The sequence below is a fragment of the Heteronotia binoei genome, chromosome 11, assembly GCF_032191835.1.
Source record: "Heteronotia binoei isolate CCM8104 ecotype False Entrance Well chromosome 11, APGP_CSIRO_Hbin_v1, whole genome shotgun sequence".
Classification (NCBI taxonomy): domain Eukaryota; kingdom Metazoa; phylum Chordata; class Lepidosauria; order Squamata; family Gekkonidae; genus Heteronotia; species Heteronotia binoei.
The window spans coordinates 34,900,777-34,917,806 of NC_083233.1; the positions used below are offsets into that span (position 1 = coordinate 34,900,777).

The 17,030-nt window shown below is 46.2% G+C and overlaps 1 protein-coding gene across 3 annotated transcripts in view; it reads left to right on the forward strand.

The window, feature by feature from the left end:
* The first annotated feature begins 1,083 nt into the window (after positions 1 to 1,083).
* The window catches only part of LOC132579725 (lysosome-associated membrane glycoprotein 2-like), a 29,148-nt gene continuing 13,201 nt past the window's right edge, over positions 1,084 to 17,030 (forward strand). The window contains exons 1-6 of one of the 3 annotated variants that reach the window (XM_060250329.1): positions 1,084 to 1,281; positions 10,702 to 10,820; positions 12,099 to 12,309; positions 14,369 to 14,530; positions 15,118 to 15,563; positions 16,529 to 16,651. In XM_060250329.1, the coding sequence (XP_060106312.1) occupies positions 1,191 to 1,281; positions 10,702 to 10,820; positions 12,099 to 12,309; positions 14,369 to 14,530; positions 15,118 to 15,563; positions 16,529 to 16,651 (1,152 nt within the window). In that variant the 5' untranslated portion in view covers positions 1,084 to 1,190. The remainder of the gene's footprint in view (positions 1,282 to 10,701; positions 10,821 to 12,098; positions 12,310 to 14,368; positions 14,531 to 15,117; positions 15,564 to 16,528; positions 16,652 to 17,030) is intronic. The other 2 variants (XM_060250330.1, XM_060250328.1) reach the window with 2 other exon arrangements.

A 17,030-nucleotide genomic window follows, 5' to 3' on the forward strand; every position in this document is an offset into this window, starting at 1 on the left:
TCATTTTGGGTTTTCATCATGTTTTCTTCATTTCTTGCGAAGCTGCCAAAGGCGTCTTCTACCAAAGCTTTCAAACAGGTAAGCTATGGGATGTTCTTAAACATGCACAGTCACGTTATATATAGATCTATCAGACTACATAGGTCGACGAAAATAACCACAGCTATCTAAAACGTATAGATTACAGAATGCCTAAATATTTTGTATGTGTTTAACCACACATACAGTCAGGTACAAAACATGCTGTCATATATGACAGTACAGGACAAATCTATACGTTACACACGCCGCTGCCTCTGCTTGTATGCGCGACAAACCACCAGGTCCTTTATTTGCAATTATTACAAGGCTTCACGTGACTTGTTTGACAGCCTTAACTCAGCGTTTTCTGTCGGCAGCAGCTCGATTTAATTGTTTGGTTCGCCGTCCCCGCCTCCTTCACGAGAGAGTTAACATCCAAAAGACATATGGCAGTTGATTTTACGTCTGTTCATTTGTATTCGCTGCACCGCACGGCGCTTTTCAGTCGTAGGCACACCGACAGGGAAGGGGTGAAAGCCCCGCTGAACCTGCACGAATGAACATACATGAGAAGGGCCCGTATAAATGCTCAGTAGGGATAATGATTGAAATATTTAGATCCAGTCATTTCAATGAAGATTGCTTCCAAGAAAAAGCTGCCGTTCTTTGGGAGGTTTAGTTATAAAACTCTCACTGATCTAAGAACGAAGTCTGAGTCCAGCGGCACCTTTAAGGCCAACAGAGTTTGATTCTGGGAATAAGCTTTCATGTGCATGCCCACTTCACGGGACTCAAATTTTATTCTGTTGCTTCAGAACAACAGGAAAAGCCCCAAATTACAATAAACAACTAACACGTTTTACAAAAAACGATTAAAACTTTACACAGGCAGGCTAATTTCACAAAGCAGCGTATAAAACGCTCTGAAAAGGCTGCAACTGCCTTGAAAGATTACCACCCTCCCTCGTCTGATCATGGAGGCGATTTGAGATGTGAACCACAGAGTCTACGCCCGAGCCAGGGCGGCGCTGTGATTGGCTAGCGCCAGAAGGCTCCTCCTCCCTCTTCTCCCCTGCCTCTGCTCATATGACTGGTTTCGGCTCTCAGCCGGGCTGTTGTTGCCGGTGGGCTCTGTTTTCGTTTCCTTCAGCCTCGGCTGTGGCGTGAACATGGAGACGCGTCGCTCTCTACTTGGCCGCCTCCTGGGTCCGCTCTGCTGTGGGCTCCTCCTTTTCGTCTTCATGCTCCTCGACGGCTCCGGTGAGAGGTGCCTCGGAGGGAGGCAGGTTCCTGCGGGGAAGGGTGGGGTGGAAGTTGGATCATTTCCACCCACTGGCAGGTCTTAAAAAAAAAAAAAAGCGTGATTCTGGAGTAAAGGTTCGGTAGCCGTTCTTTCATTCTCTCCTTTGAAAGGCAAACTATTGAAAGCGATTCTGGTTTTTAGGAGAAGAGGGTGCTGTTGTGTCTTCGTTGTGAGTCCGTGTACTGCCGTACGTTCCAGCGAAGCTCTTTACTCTCCTTGTGTTAAGAGACTGTAGGGATCGTCTTGTTGCATAGAGAAATAATAGGTAACTTCTTCTGGGGGCAATCAGAGATTCCATTCCCCAGGTGGGACCTGGGGTCTCTTGGAATTACATCTCATCTCCAGACTAGAGAGATCCGTTCCCCTGGAGAAAACGGATGAGAATCCTGTCCTCCCCAGGCTCCATCCCCAATCTTCAGGAGTTTCTCAGCCTGGATCTGGCAAGCTTTCCCCTTTCCCCATGTCATGGCAACCCTAGGTGGCATTGATGTGACTTATAAGTGGTTGCGGCCACACACACTAAATAATGCAACTTCAACCCACTCTCGGTGCACTTTTCAACTGGATTTTGCTAGTTCGCACAGTAAAATCCAATTGGAAAGTAGATTGAAAGTGTATTATTTAGCGTGTGTGATTGCACCCAGTGACTGAAAGAATAAGTTGGTATGAGCTTGTTGTGCTCAGTGCTGGTAAGACAGCATCTCAGGTGGGATCTGACAACTGTTATGTTCAGGTCCCAAGGAAGTACTAGTAAGGAATTTAAGCTACTTTTACTCTTGGTGCATGTTTCTTCCCTCTCCCCCCCCCCCATCATTCTGTTGCATTTCAGTCATGCTGTATCTTCAGAGGAGGTAGTCTGTGGTGTTTTTAGAGTAGCTAGTTGGGGGGGGGGGGGAGCTGCTTTTAACCAAGTAGCCATATCCTTGGAATGCTTGTCTTATAGAACTGTAGACAAGGCCAAGAGATGCCTGTAGCATACTCTTGAGATCTGTGTGTTTTGGTAATGGGAAATCTATGGAATATATGGCTGTTGACAGCTATGTGGGTTTAAGGGGGATTTTGTCTTTTTTCTCTTTCTCTCTACCATCAAAAGGACCCCTGCACTCGGCTGGGGGAGGGGCTTGTATCCAGGATTAGCTAGTGTTTTATATTCTGGCTGATTCCTCAGCTGGGAGAAGCTGCTGACCTGACCCTAGTTATCAACTAAAACCACACTGTTCAAATAAATATGAAGCATTTATGAATAACCTTACATCAAATAGACAAGCTGTTGATAGCCACATTGGTCCAAAAGTAAAATCCAAAATACCAAGCAGATAATCCATGTAATACTTCCTATTAGGATCAACCCAAGGACTCATAGCTCAGGCTAGTGCAATCTCCACAGATCTCCATAGTTTAACCAGGGCCAGCCCTGGCAATTGGATGGGAGACCTCCATGGAATACAAAGGTCACAACGCAGAGGCAAGCAATGGCAGACCACCTCTTGCCTTGAAAACCCTATTGGGGTCACCATTAGTCAGCTGGGGCTTGATGGCAAACAACAACAACAACAAAGAACACACAATATGAATTGCCTTTATGCCAACACCTGGGCAGTAGCACAAACATTGGAGCACTTTGTAGGAGTCTCACCAAGGCTATCATCCTACGGGCACTTGGCAGCTTAAGATAGGCTTGCAATTCCCTGGGTTCAGAATCCAGCTATTCTAAGGAAAAAGCACATTCACTGTGTTCTAAGCTGTCCCCGCTGTGCACAGTCATGCTTTTCAGTAAGCTGGAAGCAGCGTAACACAGATGAATGCCGAAATAAGGTGAAGGGCTCCAAGTCCGGTAAAAAGAAGGGAGCAAACAACAATGCCTGTGTTTGGATAATATTAGAAGAACCCAGCAGCATCACCACAGTGTATTCAGAGGGGAGACTTTTCATCAGACTGAAATTGAAATATGGTGTCCAGGAGCACGGCACGGTGCCCTAGCAGAGGCCTCTGCTCCAAGCGGTACAGTTGATTATAGTTGGGAGCTCTGCCCACAAGTAACAGCACCTGTTAGTTCAGCTCTTGTGTTGCCCCTGAAGACTAGGCTGCAGGGAAAATACCAAACAGAATATTAATTATCCCTTCCCTAGTTAGTGCTGTTTGTCTCCCTGTGTGTGAGAGAGAGATGACAGAATTGTTTTGACACTAACTTTTAAAAAAATCTCTGGGAGGAGCCTCTGGAGGCATCAAAGCAATTATGCTCTCTTAAAAGAAGCTCCTTTGTCACTTATATTGCAGCTCTGAAAACAGTTGCATAGACTAATTAGTGCCACTTGATATTCTCCCCCTTCCCATCTCTCTAAAACAATGAAATGCGGGTAGGAGTCTGAGCATTGTGCAGTTGCAGTTAAAGCACTTCCTACAGCATTTTCCCAATGAAAGACTTGGGGTGACTGGCTGGACCATCAATAGCTGAGCTGTTTTTAAGGGTGGTAACTGGTGGCAGGGAGCTGGCTGAGGTGAGTTTGAAGATGGTTGTTCCCGTCATAATGCGGTGGAGCAGACAGCGGCATGAAAAGGGCAAGAGGCCTGGCTGAGAGGTGGAGGAAAAGGCATTTGTAAGCCAAGACTTGATTACCATATTGATGCGTTTTACTTTGGCATCTGGACAAAAGGGCAGTTCGCAATATTTGAGATTGGGAAGTGGGAAGAAGTGGCAAAACTTGACCAGAGCTGGCTTTTTGCCATAACATTTGTTGGATCCAGCCTAGAGGTGACCCAAGGTTTTCCCAGCTTGCATCTTTCTTTTTTTTAAATTCAGAGTAGCTCTTAATTTGTGCTGGGGGGAAGGGGGTTTTACCTAATCTTCTTCTTCCAAAAGCTGCTGTTACCTAGGTAAGGAAGGAGGGGCTACTCCTCCCCCTCACTCACAGATCTTCCAGAGAGATTGCTGGGACATCTTGGTTTCGCAATCTCTCTGTGACAATACTTAAGTCCACATCAGATTGAAGATTACACTGTCTTCCACCTTGTGAGGAGAAACGTGTAAGACTGCAGGCCAAATAAAACGCAAACCAGTAAATTCGTAACTTTTGTTTGAATCCAATCCTTCCTTTTTAAAAATTACTGGAACATGCATGTATTATTTTGCACAATTTCTAGGTGTAATTGCCTGAAACTCTTTGTGGTAGTGTGCATTCATTGTCATGACTGGGAATCTTTAGAAATGGGAACATTTCCATGGGAAAACAAAGCATTAGAACAGTTTCATGGGAAAACCTTCCACCCCACATCTGATTCCAGCCGTAAGAAGGGTGTTGAAAGCCCTTTGTGTAAGAGTGGAGTGTCTGAAACAAAGTGGATAGAACTGGAAGCATGTCTTTTCCTGCAGGCACGGATACGGCATTTGACAATGCAAAGGCGTTTGGTGACTCAAGGCCTTTAACAGCTTTTTAAGAACCCAAAAGGAAAGTGGAAACAGTGCTTAATTGCGTAAGATTTAAATTAATAGTAGCATAGAAAATATGACGTAAAGTGTGTGGCTCTTGATGTGCTGCCTCTCAAGTGAAAGTGAAGACAGGTTTCACTTCTCCATTTCTGCTGGAAAGTTGAGTTTCTCACTGTGGGGGGAGGGGGTGCTGTATACTTGAAGCTGGTTTCTGCTTCTGTGTTTTCCTTTTGTAGGCACTTGGAACATGTTCTGCCGTGATGGCCAAATTCATAAAACATAAGACGCTAGCTCCAAGCCTTATGCAAGGATGCTCAACATGTTTCATTCACAGGTTGGGAAGGAGTCGTGGCTAAAAACAGATACTTTTAAAATAGAAGTTTAAGTTGTAGTTCAGTAAGAATGCAATAGGCAGTAGCTTGTGGTCTCATCCCATCTGCATCAGATCTGTTCTAGAGGAGTTAGGAAAAACATGCTGCCGATCAGCTGGCTGAAAAATGAAGTTTCTAGTAGAACTGTTGTTTGCTTCTACTCGTTACCTTTCAAAAAAATCAGCTAAATAGGAATATTGCTCTCTTCAGCTATATGCAGCACTACAATCTCTGGTTTAAATCTCAGTTTGGCACCATGGTGGGTAGGAGACTTCAAGCTACCACCCCAGAATGTTTTCTGATCTGTAACATGGAGGTTTCTACTGGCCTACCTTGCCTGAGTGGAAGCACTTGCTCCTCAGTAAATGAAAAGAGCTGTTTTGTTCCAGAACTGGGTGAAGCAGTAAAACCCAGAGAATTCTGTCATTCTGGCTCCTGGCTTTTGTGTTTGAAACGTGTTGTACCCATCACTAATTCTTCAGTGCAACATGTTCCCATGTAAGATCCTACAAGCTGCAGGATCGGGGCTGTTCATTCCTTCTCTAACACCCTCCTTAATTTATTACATACCAAACCTCCATTATGGCAAGAGTTCTGGGGCTTTCATAAGCACACACACTCTTTTGTGGTATTTTGATTGGTCCTAATGTTGTTATGATTTGTGTTTTGCTTTGGATTTAAAATAAATAAATAAATGTAATTGTTTTCTTCTTTGGAAGGCCATTGCACTCCTGTCAGCTATTTTTGGCTGCATGCTGAAAACCTTCCACAAAGGGATCAGTCTCCAGACAGCAGACTCTAGATCCTCTCATGTGAACGATGAACAGCAAAGTCCCTCACTTAGTAAACACTTCAGATGCTCACCAGCTGTGAGGGGAAGTGGTAGCTTCAAGCACTCCAAAAGCATTGCTATACACGCTTCATGAAAGGGGGTTTATTTTATGCTCTGTGGGTTTAAAAGGCTGTGCTTTTGTCTTGTGCATGGAGCTGATGTTGCTGCTCTCCCTCCTGCCCTTGCTTGGCTGAAAATATAGGCACTGTTAGTTACTGACCAGGGGCATACACATCAGCCACATGGGGGGGTCTAATCATCTCCGGGCTTAGCTGAGTTTTGCTGACACATGAAAGGAGGTATTAAAGCCTCCTCTTCCTCTTGCAGAATGGCTCTTCCGAGCTTGTCATGGCTACCAAGGGTGCCAGCTGAGCAGAGCTGCTGTTAGTTATCACACTGCCTTAAGCCAATCTACTCTTCCAGCCAAGTCTAGAACTGTTCATTCCTTAAATGAGAACACCCATCTCTTCAGTTGGTGTCTTCCCCACATGTTTTAATACACTAAGAGCAGCATCATGAAATGCATCAAGGGGTGATGCAACAAATAGTGGGGCAACTTCTACTCTGGATGTGGTCCAGGCATCCTAGACCCAAGGAGTTCTTCAGATGCACAGTGTCTAATCAAGCGGCTTTCAAGTGGTGCTCCAGGAAAACCCGTGGTTTCTCCAAGGCTTATCAGGACTCTTATATGACAAAATGTCAGAACTTGTATCTTTGCTGCTGGTCCCCTATAATGTGACCAATGCTGTATGGTAGTTTTATTGTGGCTTAGAGCTGTATTGTAACTGAACCAAACTGACTCCATGTTGTAACCTCTGCTTAACCCAGAGTGCCTGAATAGTAATTAACCTTGCCCCACTGGTATCCAAAATATTTGGGGCTGTAGAATGAATTATGTCTTGTCTCTGCACATTCTCACACTGGGACCCTTTGAAGCCGAACAGCATGGCCTTCGGAGTAGGGAGGCATCCTCTCTACTGATAGTGATGGTGAGAAGACAGCTGCGCCCTACAATGTGAATTGTGGCTTTGTGAGATGTTTGCTTTACGTGTATAAAATCAAGCTGATGCTGGCTCTCGCCATTACTGTTATCTTGCCTTTTCCAGCACCTAGTTCTCTTCAATAAAATCCTAGCTTTGTAACTGAGTATGGGATCCGTTTGAAGTTCTTGAGTTCTGACATTATAACAGTAAACCCATTGTTCGTGGCTTATCTGTACTGGAGGCTTGGCTCGATGGCGGCAAAAGTACCAGACGACGGAGAGCCCACCACCCCATCGGAGGACCCGCCGCTCGACCCAAACGTGACGGGGGTCCGACGCAAAATTAAGGTTCCAGCGCCCTTCTCGGTCGACGCCGCTTTCCCGGCCCCGCGAACCTGGAGCCCGCGGAAGTCCACGGCAGCAATCGACGCCGCGGAGCAGCGGTACCGAAGCATGTTGGGCGAAGGAGGGGCAGGAGACGACGACGAGGGCCAGGCGGAGGGCACGGAGCCCCGAGGGGGGGAAGACCCGATCCGGACCCTCCGCAACGAATTATTCGATTGGGTGCGGGAGATCCACGGCGATGTGCACCGTTCCCGCGTGACGATGGCCGAGGAGATGCAGCAGAACCTGGGCGCTATCCACGACCAGCTCCGCACTTTGCAAACTGCGGTCCTGGGGATACCGTATGGAGTGTTGCCACTGGGGCAACCGCCCGTCGCCCCGCCGGCCCCCGCCCCGCAAGCTCCGGCTGCCCCGGCGCCGCCGGCCCCAGCGGTCCCAGCAGCCCCGGCACCTCCGGCTCCGCCGGCTCCGGCCGCCCCGGCACCGCTGGCGCCACCTGCACCAGGGGCCCCGGCCGCCCCGGCGCCGCCTGCACCACCCGTCCCGATCCCGCCGGCCCTACCGGGCCCAGCACCGCCACCTGGGGCGCCGCGAGCGCCAGGAGGGGCCGAGGGACGGGGAAGAGAGTTGAAGATTACGTTCGATGGGAATCCGGAGGACGTGGAATACTTTACTATTCAGTGCGACACGTTTTTCACCCACTGGGGTGCCGACTACCCTACCGAGGCCAGCCGAGTGTACCACATCGCGTCTCGTCTGAGAGGGGCGGCCCGCAAGTGGTATGTGGGGCTTTTCATGGGGAGAAAGCCCGAATTAGCTACCGTGGCAGGGTTCCTGCACGCGATGCTCCGCCAGTATGGAGATCCCTTACGGGAGGAGAAGGCGGTCGCTGCCCTCCAACGCATCGAACAGGGCAACCGCTCCACCCGCGAGTACGCCACCGAATTCCTGGGGTACTGTGCGGCAGCGAGGGGATGGAACGAGGTCATGAAATACACCGCGTTCATCAATGGGTTGAATCCGAGCATCCTCGACCGCTGTTACAGTCAGGGAAGGCCCGACACGCTGGTCGGCTGGATCCAACTGGCCGGGGAGGTGGAGACCAACCTCCAACACGTGGGGATGAGGAGACAGCAACTAGCGAGGAAGGGAGCCAAACACACCCCAACTAAATCTGAAGGGAAGAAGGCTCCGACGACCTCCACCCCGTCTCCCGCCCGCAAATGCTTCCAATGCGGGGACCCAAATCATCTTGCTGCTAACTGCCCTGGGAAAGCGGGATCCACACCACCCACGGCGCGGCCAACCACCCCGGGCCCGAAGAAGAAGAAGAGCAGCCGATCGAAGGAGCCCAGTCGGGGCTCCGTCGCCACTTCCTTGGCGACTGACGAGGATTTTACCACCAGCCTGGCGGCAGTCGAAGAATCGACCGAGGAGTCGGACGATACCGAGTCGGCGGGAAACGACAGCGACCTGCTTTAATGGGTGCCGCAAAGCAGGTCCAACAACAGCCGGCACTCCTCACGCTTGCTTCGGGAAGACCCTGGTGCTACGTCCTTCCATCCCAGGGCCCCACCGCCCCCTCCGACGACAGTGAGGGGTCAGAGTCACCATGAAGTCCAGGAGATCCTGGACTCCAGAGTCAAACGGGGGAAACTGTATTATTTGATCAGGTGGAAACACTTCCCCCCGAGCTGTGACGAGTGGGTCGAATCTCAGAATGTAGTGGCTCCGCAACTGCTGAAAAAGTTTCACCTACTGTACCCGCACAAGCCCAAGGCCGGCCCCGCGGGAGGGGGCGCTTAGGGGGGGCAGTATGTCAGAACTTGTATCTTTGCTGCTGGTCCCCTATAATGTGACCAATGCTGTATGGTAGTTTTATTGTGGCTTAGAGCTGTATTGTAACTGAACCAAACTGACTCCATGTTGTAACCTCTGCTTAACCCAGAGTGCCTGAATAGTAATTAACCTTGCCCCACTGGTATCCAAAATATTTGGGGCTGTAGAATGAATTATGTCTTGTCTCTGCACATTCTCACACTGGGACCCTTTGAAGCCGAACAGCATGGCCTTCGGAGTAGGGAGGCATCCTCTCTACTGATAGTGATGGTGAGAAGACAGCTGCGCCCTACAATGTGAATTGTGGCTTTGTGAGATGTTTGCTTTACGTGTATAAAATCAAGCTGATGCTGGCTCTCGCCATTACTGTTATCTTGCCTTTTCCAGCACCTAGTTCTCTTCAATAAAATCCTAGCTTTGTAACTGAGTATGGGATCCGTTTGAAGTTCTTGAGTTCTGACACAAAATCAGTAACCAGAGCAAGATTCCCTGAGAGGCAGCTTGTTCAGTACTGCTAGTGTTTCTCAGTAGCATGTAAAACAAAGGCAGTGGTTGTTCTGGAGTTCATTCTCTGTTCACATGGGCTAATAGAGGCACTGTCTGTGTCTTCCATATGTACTGAGCTAGAAATGACCCAGAATTCTCTGCAGCAGACCAGTCCTTCAAGTGGTGCTTAAGGCACAAGCTTGTTGAAGCAAGCCCACTTGTGAATGTACTGTATTTCTCAGGATCTAGTTTCAAAGGAGCTCTGTGCTATTTTTCTGTCTAACAAGCATAAATGCAAGAATAGCATTTAATGAGCTGACTTTTCCCCCCAACTTTAGCATTTATAAATATATAGTATTACTGGGCCATTAGCTATATTTTATGGCCTCTTTGTGCAGGACAAAGACCCAATCCACCATCAAACTGCCTCTTTCACCCTATTCCTTCCTCTTATTTTTGTGGTCCTTCTGACAAAGGCGTGCGACCCTGTGCTTACATCCAGATCCACTGACTTAGGGGTTCCCTGACAAAATGGCAAAGGATCCTTAAAGAACAAAATGTAGAGAAAGTTTGGGTACACTAATAGGTAACCATAGTTCAAGCAAGGTTATGAAACATTCCAGCCAAGCAAGAAAGAACTCACATCGAACACACACTGTAGTAGACACTCCAGAATATTCTGAAATATGCAAGGATATATGGCTGTTGTACAGTGATCCGTTGGCAGAAGAAGCAGCGGGCAAAGGGTTTTCTTGGACTCCATTAGCGGGAACTTAAGACTTCTTTTGTATTATACTATGTTTGGAAAATATGCAGATTGCTCACTGGCCTAGGGAGCTCTAGATTAGAACATGGAATGAAGTGTTTTATACACACCATTTGAAGAGACATCTGGTAAATGAGTGGCCTAAAAAACTCTTGTGGAACTAACTCTAAAACATGTAACTTGTGACATCATGAACCTGAACTTTATTCTGGTGAATGTAAGTAGAAAATGAATATTAGAAAAGAATGAACTATTAGTAAGCAGTACAAATGAAAAGTTGGCGTTGAACAAGTGGCTCATGTTGTCTTAACAAGCAAATAACATTCCAGCTTCGTCAGAGATGTATACGGTCGATGTAGAAGTGAAGGATGACTCCAACTCCACATGTCTCTACGCAAGATGGATGATGAACTTCTCAATAAAGTATGAATCCAATGTTAGTGAATATGTAAGTAAACCTGCATACATTTTGCTGTTTGTGCTTTTAAATTTCTTTGTAGAATCTTAGACCAGTGTGCGCCAAGAATAGATCCTGATGTCCAAGGCTAAAGTAGTGAAAGTTGTAATGAAAACCAACTCTTTAAAAATATTGATATTTTAGAATTGACATAAGAACATAAGAGAGGGCATGTTGGATCAGGCCAAAGGCCCATCCAGTCCAACACTCTGTGTCACACAGTGGCCCAAAAAACCAGGTGCCAAGCACAGCTATGTGGTAACTGAATGATTTAGTAGTGAGGAACCAGCAAGGACTCTGGGGACATCTCATTTTCTTCCTATATCTTTTTCTTCCTGTATCTCCTCCCCAGACTGCTTCCTCTCCCCTTTTCCTACTTGCTTCCTACTCTACCATTATCCATCTCCCCACCGTAGACTTCAGCTTTCCCGTCCTACCCTTGGCAGCCTCTCCTGTTTTCCGTTTCCTTGCTTCCTTCCCCTTTGACTGACTGAAACCAAGGCTCAGCAGTACTGCTGTGACTGCTAAGCAACACCCGCCCTCCATGGCTGCCAAGATCTTTTAATATAGTCCTGCAAGATTTTGGTGGGCATTCATCACTTAGCCAGTTTGGTGTAGTGGTTAAGTGTGCGGACTCTTATCTGGGAGAACTGGGTTTGATTCTCCACTCTTTCACTTGCAGCTGCTGGAATGGCCTTTGGTCAGCCATAGCTCTTGCAGAGCATGTCCTTGAAAGGGCCGCTTCTGGGAGAGCTCTCTCAGCCCCACCTACCTCACAGGGTGTTTGTTGTGGGGGAGGAAAGTAAAGGAGATTGTGAACCGCTCTGAGATTTGGAGTGGAGGGCGGGATATCAATCCAATATCTTTTTCTATATCTTCTTCTAAAGCTACAGATGTACCTTCTCATTAGATTGTTCACTAGATTTCAGATGGTTCTGCAAACCTGGGTCTTTCCATAAGTTTGTAGGAAAATCCCTTTGTGCATTCCTGGCCTTGTGTAGAATTTTTGATCCGCAGCTCAAAGGACTAGTTCAGAATTGGCTATAATGACGTCCTAGATAACAATCTGTGTTAAACCTTCAAGAAAAATTATAGCTTTACAACCAGTGTAGAAAATGGATCTCATGCAGAGCCTATCAACCTGGCAACAGAACAAAAATTGAACTATAGCATTTTGGTGGATTGTGTCTAAAGGAGATAACTTGTGGTCCGGCTGTTGAACCCAAGCTTATTATTGTTTGGGAACTGGTGTTTTCTGCCATCTTTCAGAGAAACAAGGCCTTTACACTCCCAGAAAATGTGAGTTATGATGGAAGCACTTGTGGTAATGAAACCAGTGGCCCTCTGCTGGCAATAGAGTTTGGAGCAGGAAATTTCTGGAGTATCAACTTTGCGAAAACAGATGATACTTACCAAGGAAACATCACCTTTATCTACAATACCAATGATGTGGAACTATTTCCAGATGCCAAAAGGAAAGGTAAACATGGGATTCGGAATAGTTCTGCTGTAATAAGTTTTGCTGCTGTGATTCTTCTCATCGCTACTGTCGAGCTGAGATCAGGTCTCAAACTCCTGTAATTACAGAGGTTAGTATGTAGCAAAATAAAAATCCAGCAGCACCTTAAGTAATAATGTGCTTAGTCATTGGACTTTTGCTTAATTTTGCTAAAACCTCTGGGTCCAAGTAATTAATATTCTGCTCCCAAGAATCTGAGTTTTAGAAACTGCATAAATATTATACAAAGTGTGCCATGTTGTGCACCTTTTTTTCTGCAGAATGCTGAATTTAGCATTTATTGAGAGGGGTTAGGCTCTGAAGCCCCACCCATGCTGCCAAATCTTAAAATCCCCATCTAGTTTAAGATTTTGGCAGAGGTTTCCCATACAGCTTCAGTCATCTCTTTGCATCAATAAGAGCAAGGAGGAATTTTTTTCTAAAAAGATTTGAAAGAACTCTAAAATGACCTCTCCACTCACTACTGCTTGTTCTACCCTCCCACAATTGTAGCACGTGGTGTTCACACTAAAGTGATCTTGTTCTGAGACATTAAGGCATTATCTTCCTGGCCAATTAAGCTGGAATCTGTTGTAAAGATCTCCTCAAGGAACCTTGCTAATCTATTTTACATTTTTGCTCTGGATGCTCCTAAATGCTGTGATCGTAAGCAGAGTAGTTTCTAATTAGACTGTCTAGCAGAGATGACATCAACTTAGAATCCCTGTGCAAGTTGAAAACAAAGAGCACAGTGAATCAGCATATCGGAAGTGATGGTACTCTTCTGTTGCACTCTTTATCCAATGTCTAGCAGTAGGATAATCATGGCAGCTGCTAAGCTGTCTTCTGTTGGAACAGTTTGGAATTTGGTGCGCCGTATGTCCTCTTTCCTTTTTCTTTTCTTTTTTGTGTCTTGACCTTGCTGTATGTAAAATGCAGCATTCCTTCCAAAGCTCATGGCCTAGGTTTCCTGGAGCCAAAACAAATGCTGGAGACCAGGATCAGATGTCCCAGCTTAGCTGCAGAGCAGTTGTGTAGGGCTACTTAAATTGATCAGGAAGGCAGAGCTGGGGTGTATGTATTTAACTTCCGCTTTCTTCCCATGTCAATTCCCTGAACTAAACAGTTTTCCAGATCTGTTAGCCCCACTGGGAGAAATACGGGATAGTAGCTTCAGAGGCTAATCTAGTTCAAGAAAATGAAAGAAGCACACGATGTATGGTTAAAATGCACAGTACCCTGTCTAATCAGATTAGTAGCCCTTTGCAGCAGCTTTGAAATACCATATTGGGAAAGTTGATAACAGATCTCTTGCATATCTGATAGGGCGTTGGAGTTCTGTGTCAGCTTGATTGTCTGTTTGCAACACAAATGTGACTTCCTTCCTGAACTTTGAGTTCTGTTAACTCTGGCTCATAACTTGCAGATAACGGAGAACCTTCCCTGAGAACCTGAGGGGCTATGGTTCAGTAGTAGAGCATATGATTTACAAGCTGAAAGTCCCATGTTCATCTGTGGCCTTTCCAGTTAATAGATCATAGGTGATGAAAAACCTTAGAGAGCTGCTGCCAATCTAAGACCATACTTACCTTGATAGACCAGCGATCTGACTTGGTGTAAGGCAGCTTCAGTGGTCAATACCTAAATGAGACCTACAAAAAGCAGTCCACCAATGTCAGTGTACTGTGTAAGAACAGGGAATATTGAGCAGGGGTGGCCAAACTTGCTTAATGTAAGAGCCACATAGAATAAATGTCAGATGTCTGAGAGCCACAAGATATGAACATCAAAAGTCTGAGAGCCACAAAACAGGAAGGAAGGAAAGCAAATAGATGGGGGAAGGAGAAGTGGGAAGAAAGCAACTTTAAATTTAAATGCATTCTTCAAGCCGACTGATGGGGGAGCCTTTGAGAGCCACGCAATATGTGTGACAAAGCCACATGTGACTCTTGAGCTGCAGTTTGGCCATCCCTGGTATAGAGCTTGGCTTGGAACCCAGATTGCATAAATGACTCCTCCCTGCATGGTTTGTCCTGTACAGGGCCAATTGTTACCTCGGCAATGTATCCGGTGCATCCAATTAAATTGCATACAGCGTACATCTGTCATCATGTGGATTCTGTTAAAACTGGTAATGTCACAAATGACCTCTGGAATGTCAGTCTTCAGGCTTTCCTTCACAATGGCTCTTTAAGTACACAATGTGAGTAGACAGCCGCATGTAAGTACTTTCTCTAATACTGTATGAGGGGTGGGGAGGTGAATGGCAGCTGCTACCTAGTTCAGTTTCTATGCATTTGATAACTTGATCTACCCTGTCTGAGTCCAGAGATATAGCTTAAAATTGCTATCATCATATAAAGCAGGGGTGACCAACGTTAGCTCTCCAGATGTTTTTTTGCCTACAACTCCCATCAGCCCCAGCCAGCATGGCCAATGGCTGGGGCTGATGGAAGTTGTAGGCAAAAAAGATCTGGAGAGCCACCGTTGGCCACCCCGATATAAAGGCTTGGTAGCAAACCCCTTGAGATCAACATCATTGCAGGTCTAAACCGCTGCACCCCTTTGTACCACTGCTTCTGCCGCTGTCCTTGGTTAAAGTTGCTGGTTGACTTTTGCCAATTTATGTGGACAGAACTAAAGCCTTGGCTATAACACATTTTGAATTCTGTTACCCACTAGGTATAGGTTTTAATGAATGCCAACATCTTACAGAATCATTCGTGCCTCCTTTTGAGTATTTTCCACGCTCACATGTTACCACTGTGTACTTATCTCTCTCCTTTTTAGATACTCATTGTGATGAAGATGTTGCCGCTTCTGCTGTTGAACATGCTGCCAAAGTTTCTGTTGCAGCCACAACTGTTTCTACTACAACCACAACAACCACAACTACGACAACCACTACTGTGCCTACGACAACCACTACTGTGCCTACGACAACCACTACTGTGCCTACGACAACCACTACTGTGCCTACGACAACCACTACTGTGCCTGCAACAACAACCTCTACTACCACCACTACTTCTACTACAACTGTCTCTACTACCACCACCACCACAACAACAACAACTACAGCTGCTACTGTTGAAACAACAGTTTTGTCACCTGCTCCTCTGCCCACTGCCGAAGCAGAGGAGAAACCTGTCACGGGAAATTACTCGGTCAGCATTGGTACCACAGCCTGTCTCCTAGCAAGCATGGGACTGCAGCTGAACATCTCCAAAGAACAGGTTTTATATTGTCCCTACATTCCAGCTATAGCAATGTGAGCTCAAGGTTTCTGGATGACTTTGTACAGTGTGTGCTTGCTGAGTCAAAATATTCCTCACAAAAGGAATAGAGAAAGAGTGTGTGGGTTTCACAGGTTAAAAGTACCCTTTGGGGCATGGGAGGGGGGGATCTTCTGACAGTAGCCTATTACGCACGCACAGCTTACCACAGAGAATCAGAGTGGTCAAGCCTTTAAGCCTGACTTGAGATTCTGTGTCTGCCATACACACCATTTTTTTCTTGTTGGTGTCTTTATTCTGCAGGTCTGCACCGGGAAAGGGCAGCCCAGCCAGGAGTCATTTCTGGTTTTTTTACCACGTGTAGCATGAGACCAACAGTAGTCCCATATCGCTAGACTCATGCCACTTGTTTAAAAAAATCAATGTGGGAGGTAGAGTGATCTTCGAAGGACGGGGAAAGGGCGGGGGGAATCCAAGAATATGTATGTTTTTGAATTACCTTGACTTGGAAGCAAAGCAAGGGGAAAACCAACACACAAGCATCATCAGAAAACCCAGGGAAACAATGAACGGAAAGTGAACTGAGTGCTGAAGGGAGGAAAAACAGGGCAGAACAAAAAAGCAAACATACATGGTGAAAGCGAGGCAAAATAGAACATAGGCCAATGTTCTGTTATTCCACCTTATGGTAGTACTTTCTTGGCTGCTGAAGCACAGTTCTCCTCTAGAGGGAGCCCAAGCTTCTGAGATACACTAATGAGGCTTGTTTGCTGAGGTAGCAGCTATGTGACCAGGTACATTCCTTGGAACTGGAAGAGGTGGTAGAAATAGCCATCTGGTTTTGGAAAATAAGTAGGTGGTACTGTCCTGCCGCAGTTGAGGAGTTTCACAGCTGTGTGCAAAAGTTGTTAGGCAGCAGAAACTTGTAAGTGTGGCTACTAACACTGTGGTTTTTTAATTTTTAGAGCCCTTGGATTATTAATATTCATCCAAACACTACTGAAGCTACTGGTAGCTGTGGTAAAAGCTTTGCAGACCTCAAGCTGAATGACAGTGACAGCATAATTATTGATTTCTTCTTTGCAGTTGTAAGTAAGCATATGAGATACCTTCAGTTTTTTCCTTTTGGTGAGCATTGCATTACCTTCTCCTTCGGCCCTTTTAGTGCTAAAGTAGGACTACTGGGAGGGCACTATAGCTCAGTGGTATCAAGCATACTTAACACATTGCAAGTCCCAGGTTCAGTTCCTCTGTGTAAAAGATCTGAGTGGCAGATGATGTGGGGAATAGTCTATCCAAGATTATGGAGAGCCACTGCCAGAAATAAAACACTCCTTATTGGGTTAAGTGTACAAATGATCCAATCTGGTAGAAGGCAGCTTTCTGTGTAGTTGTTCCTGAAATACCAGTTTGGCATCTATCACTGGGTTTAAAGGGAGGGGTGAATTTGTTTGCTCCTCAGATTGT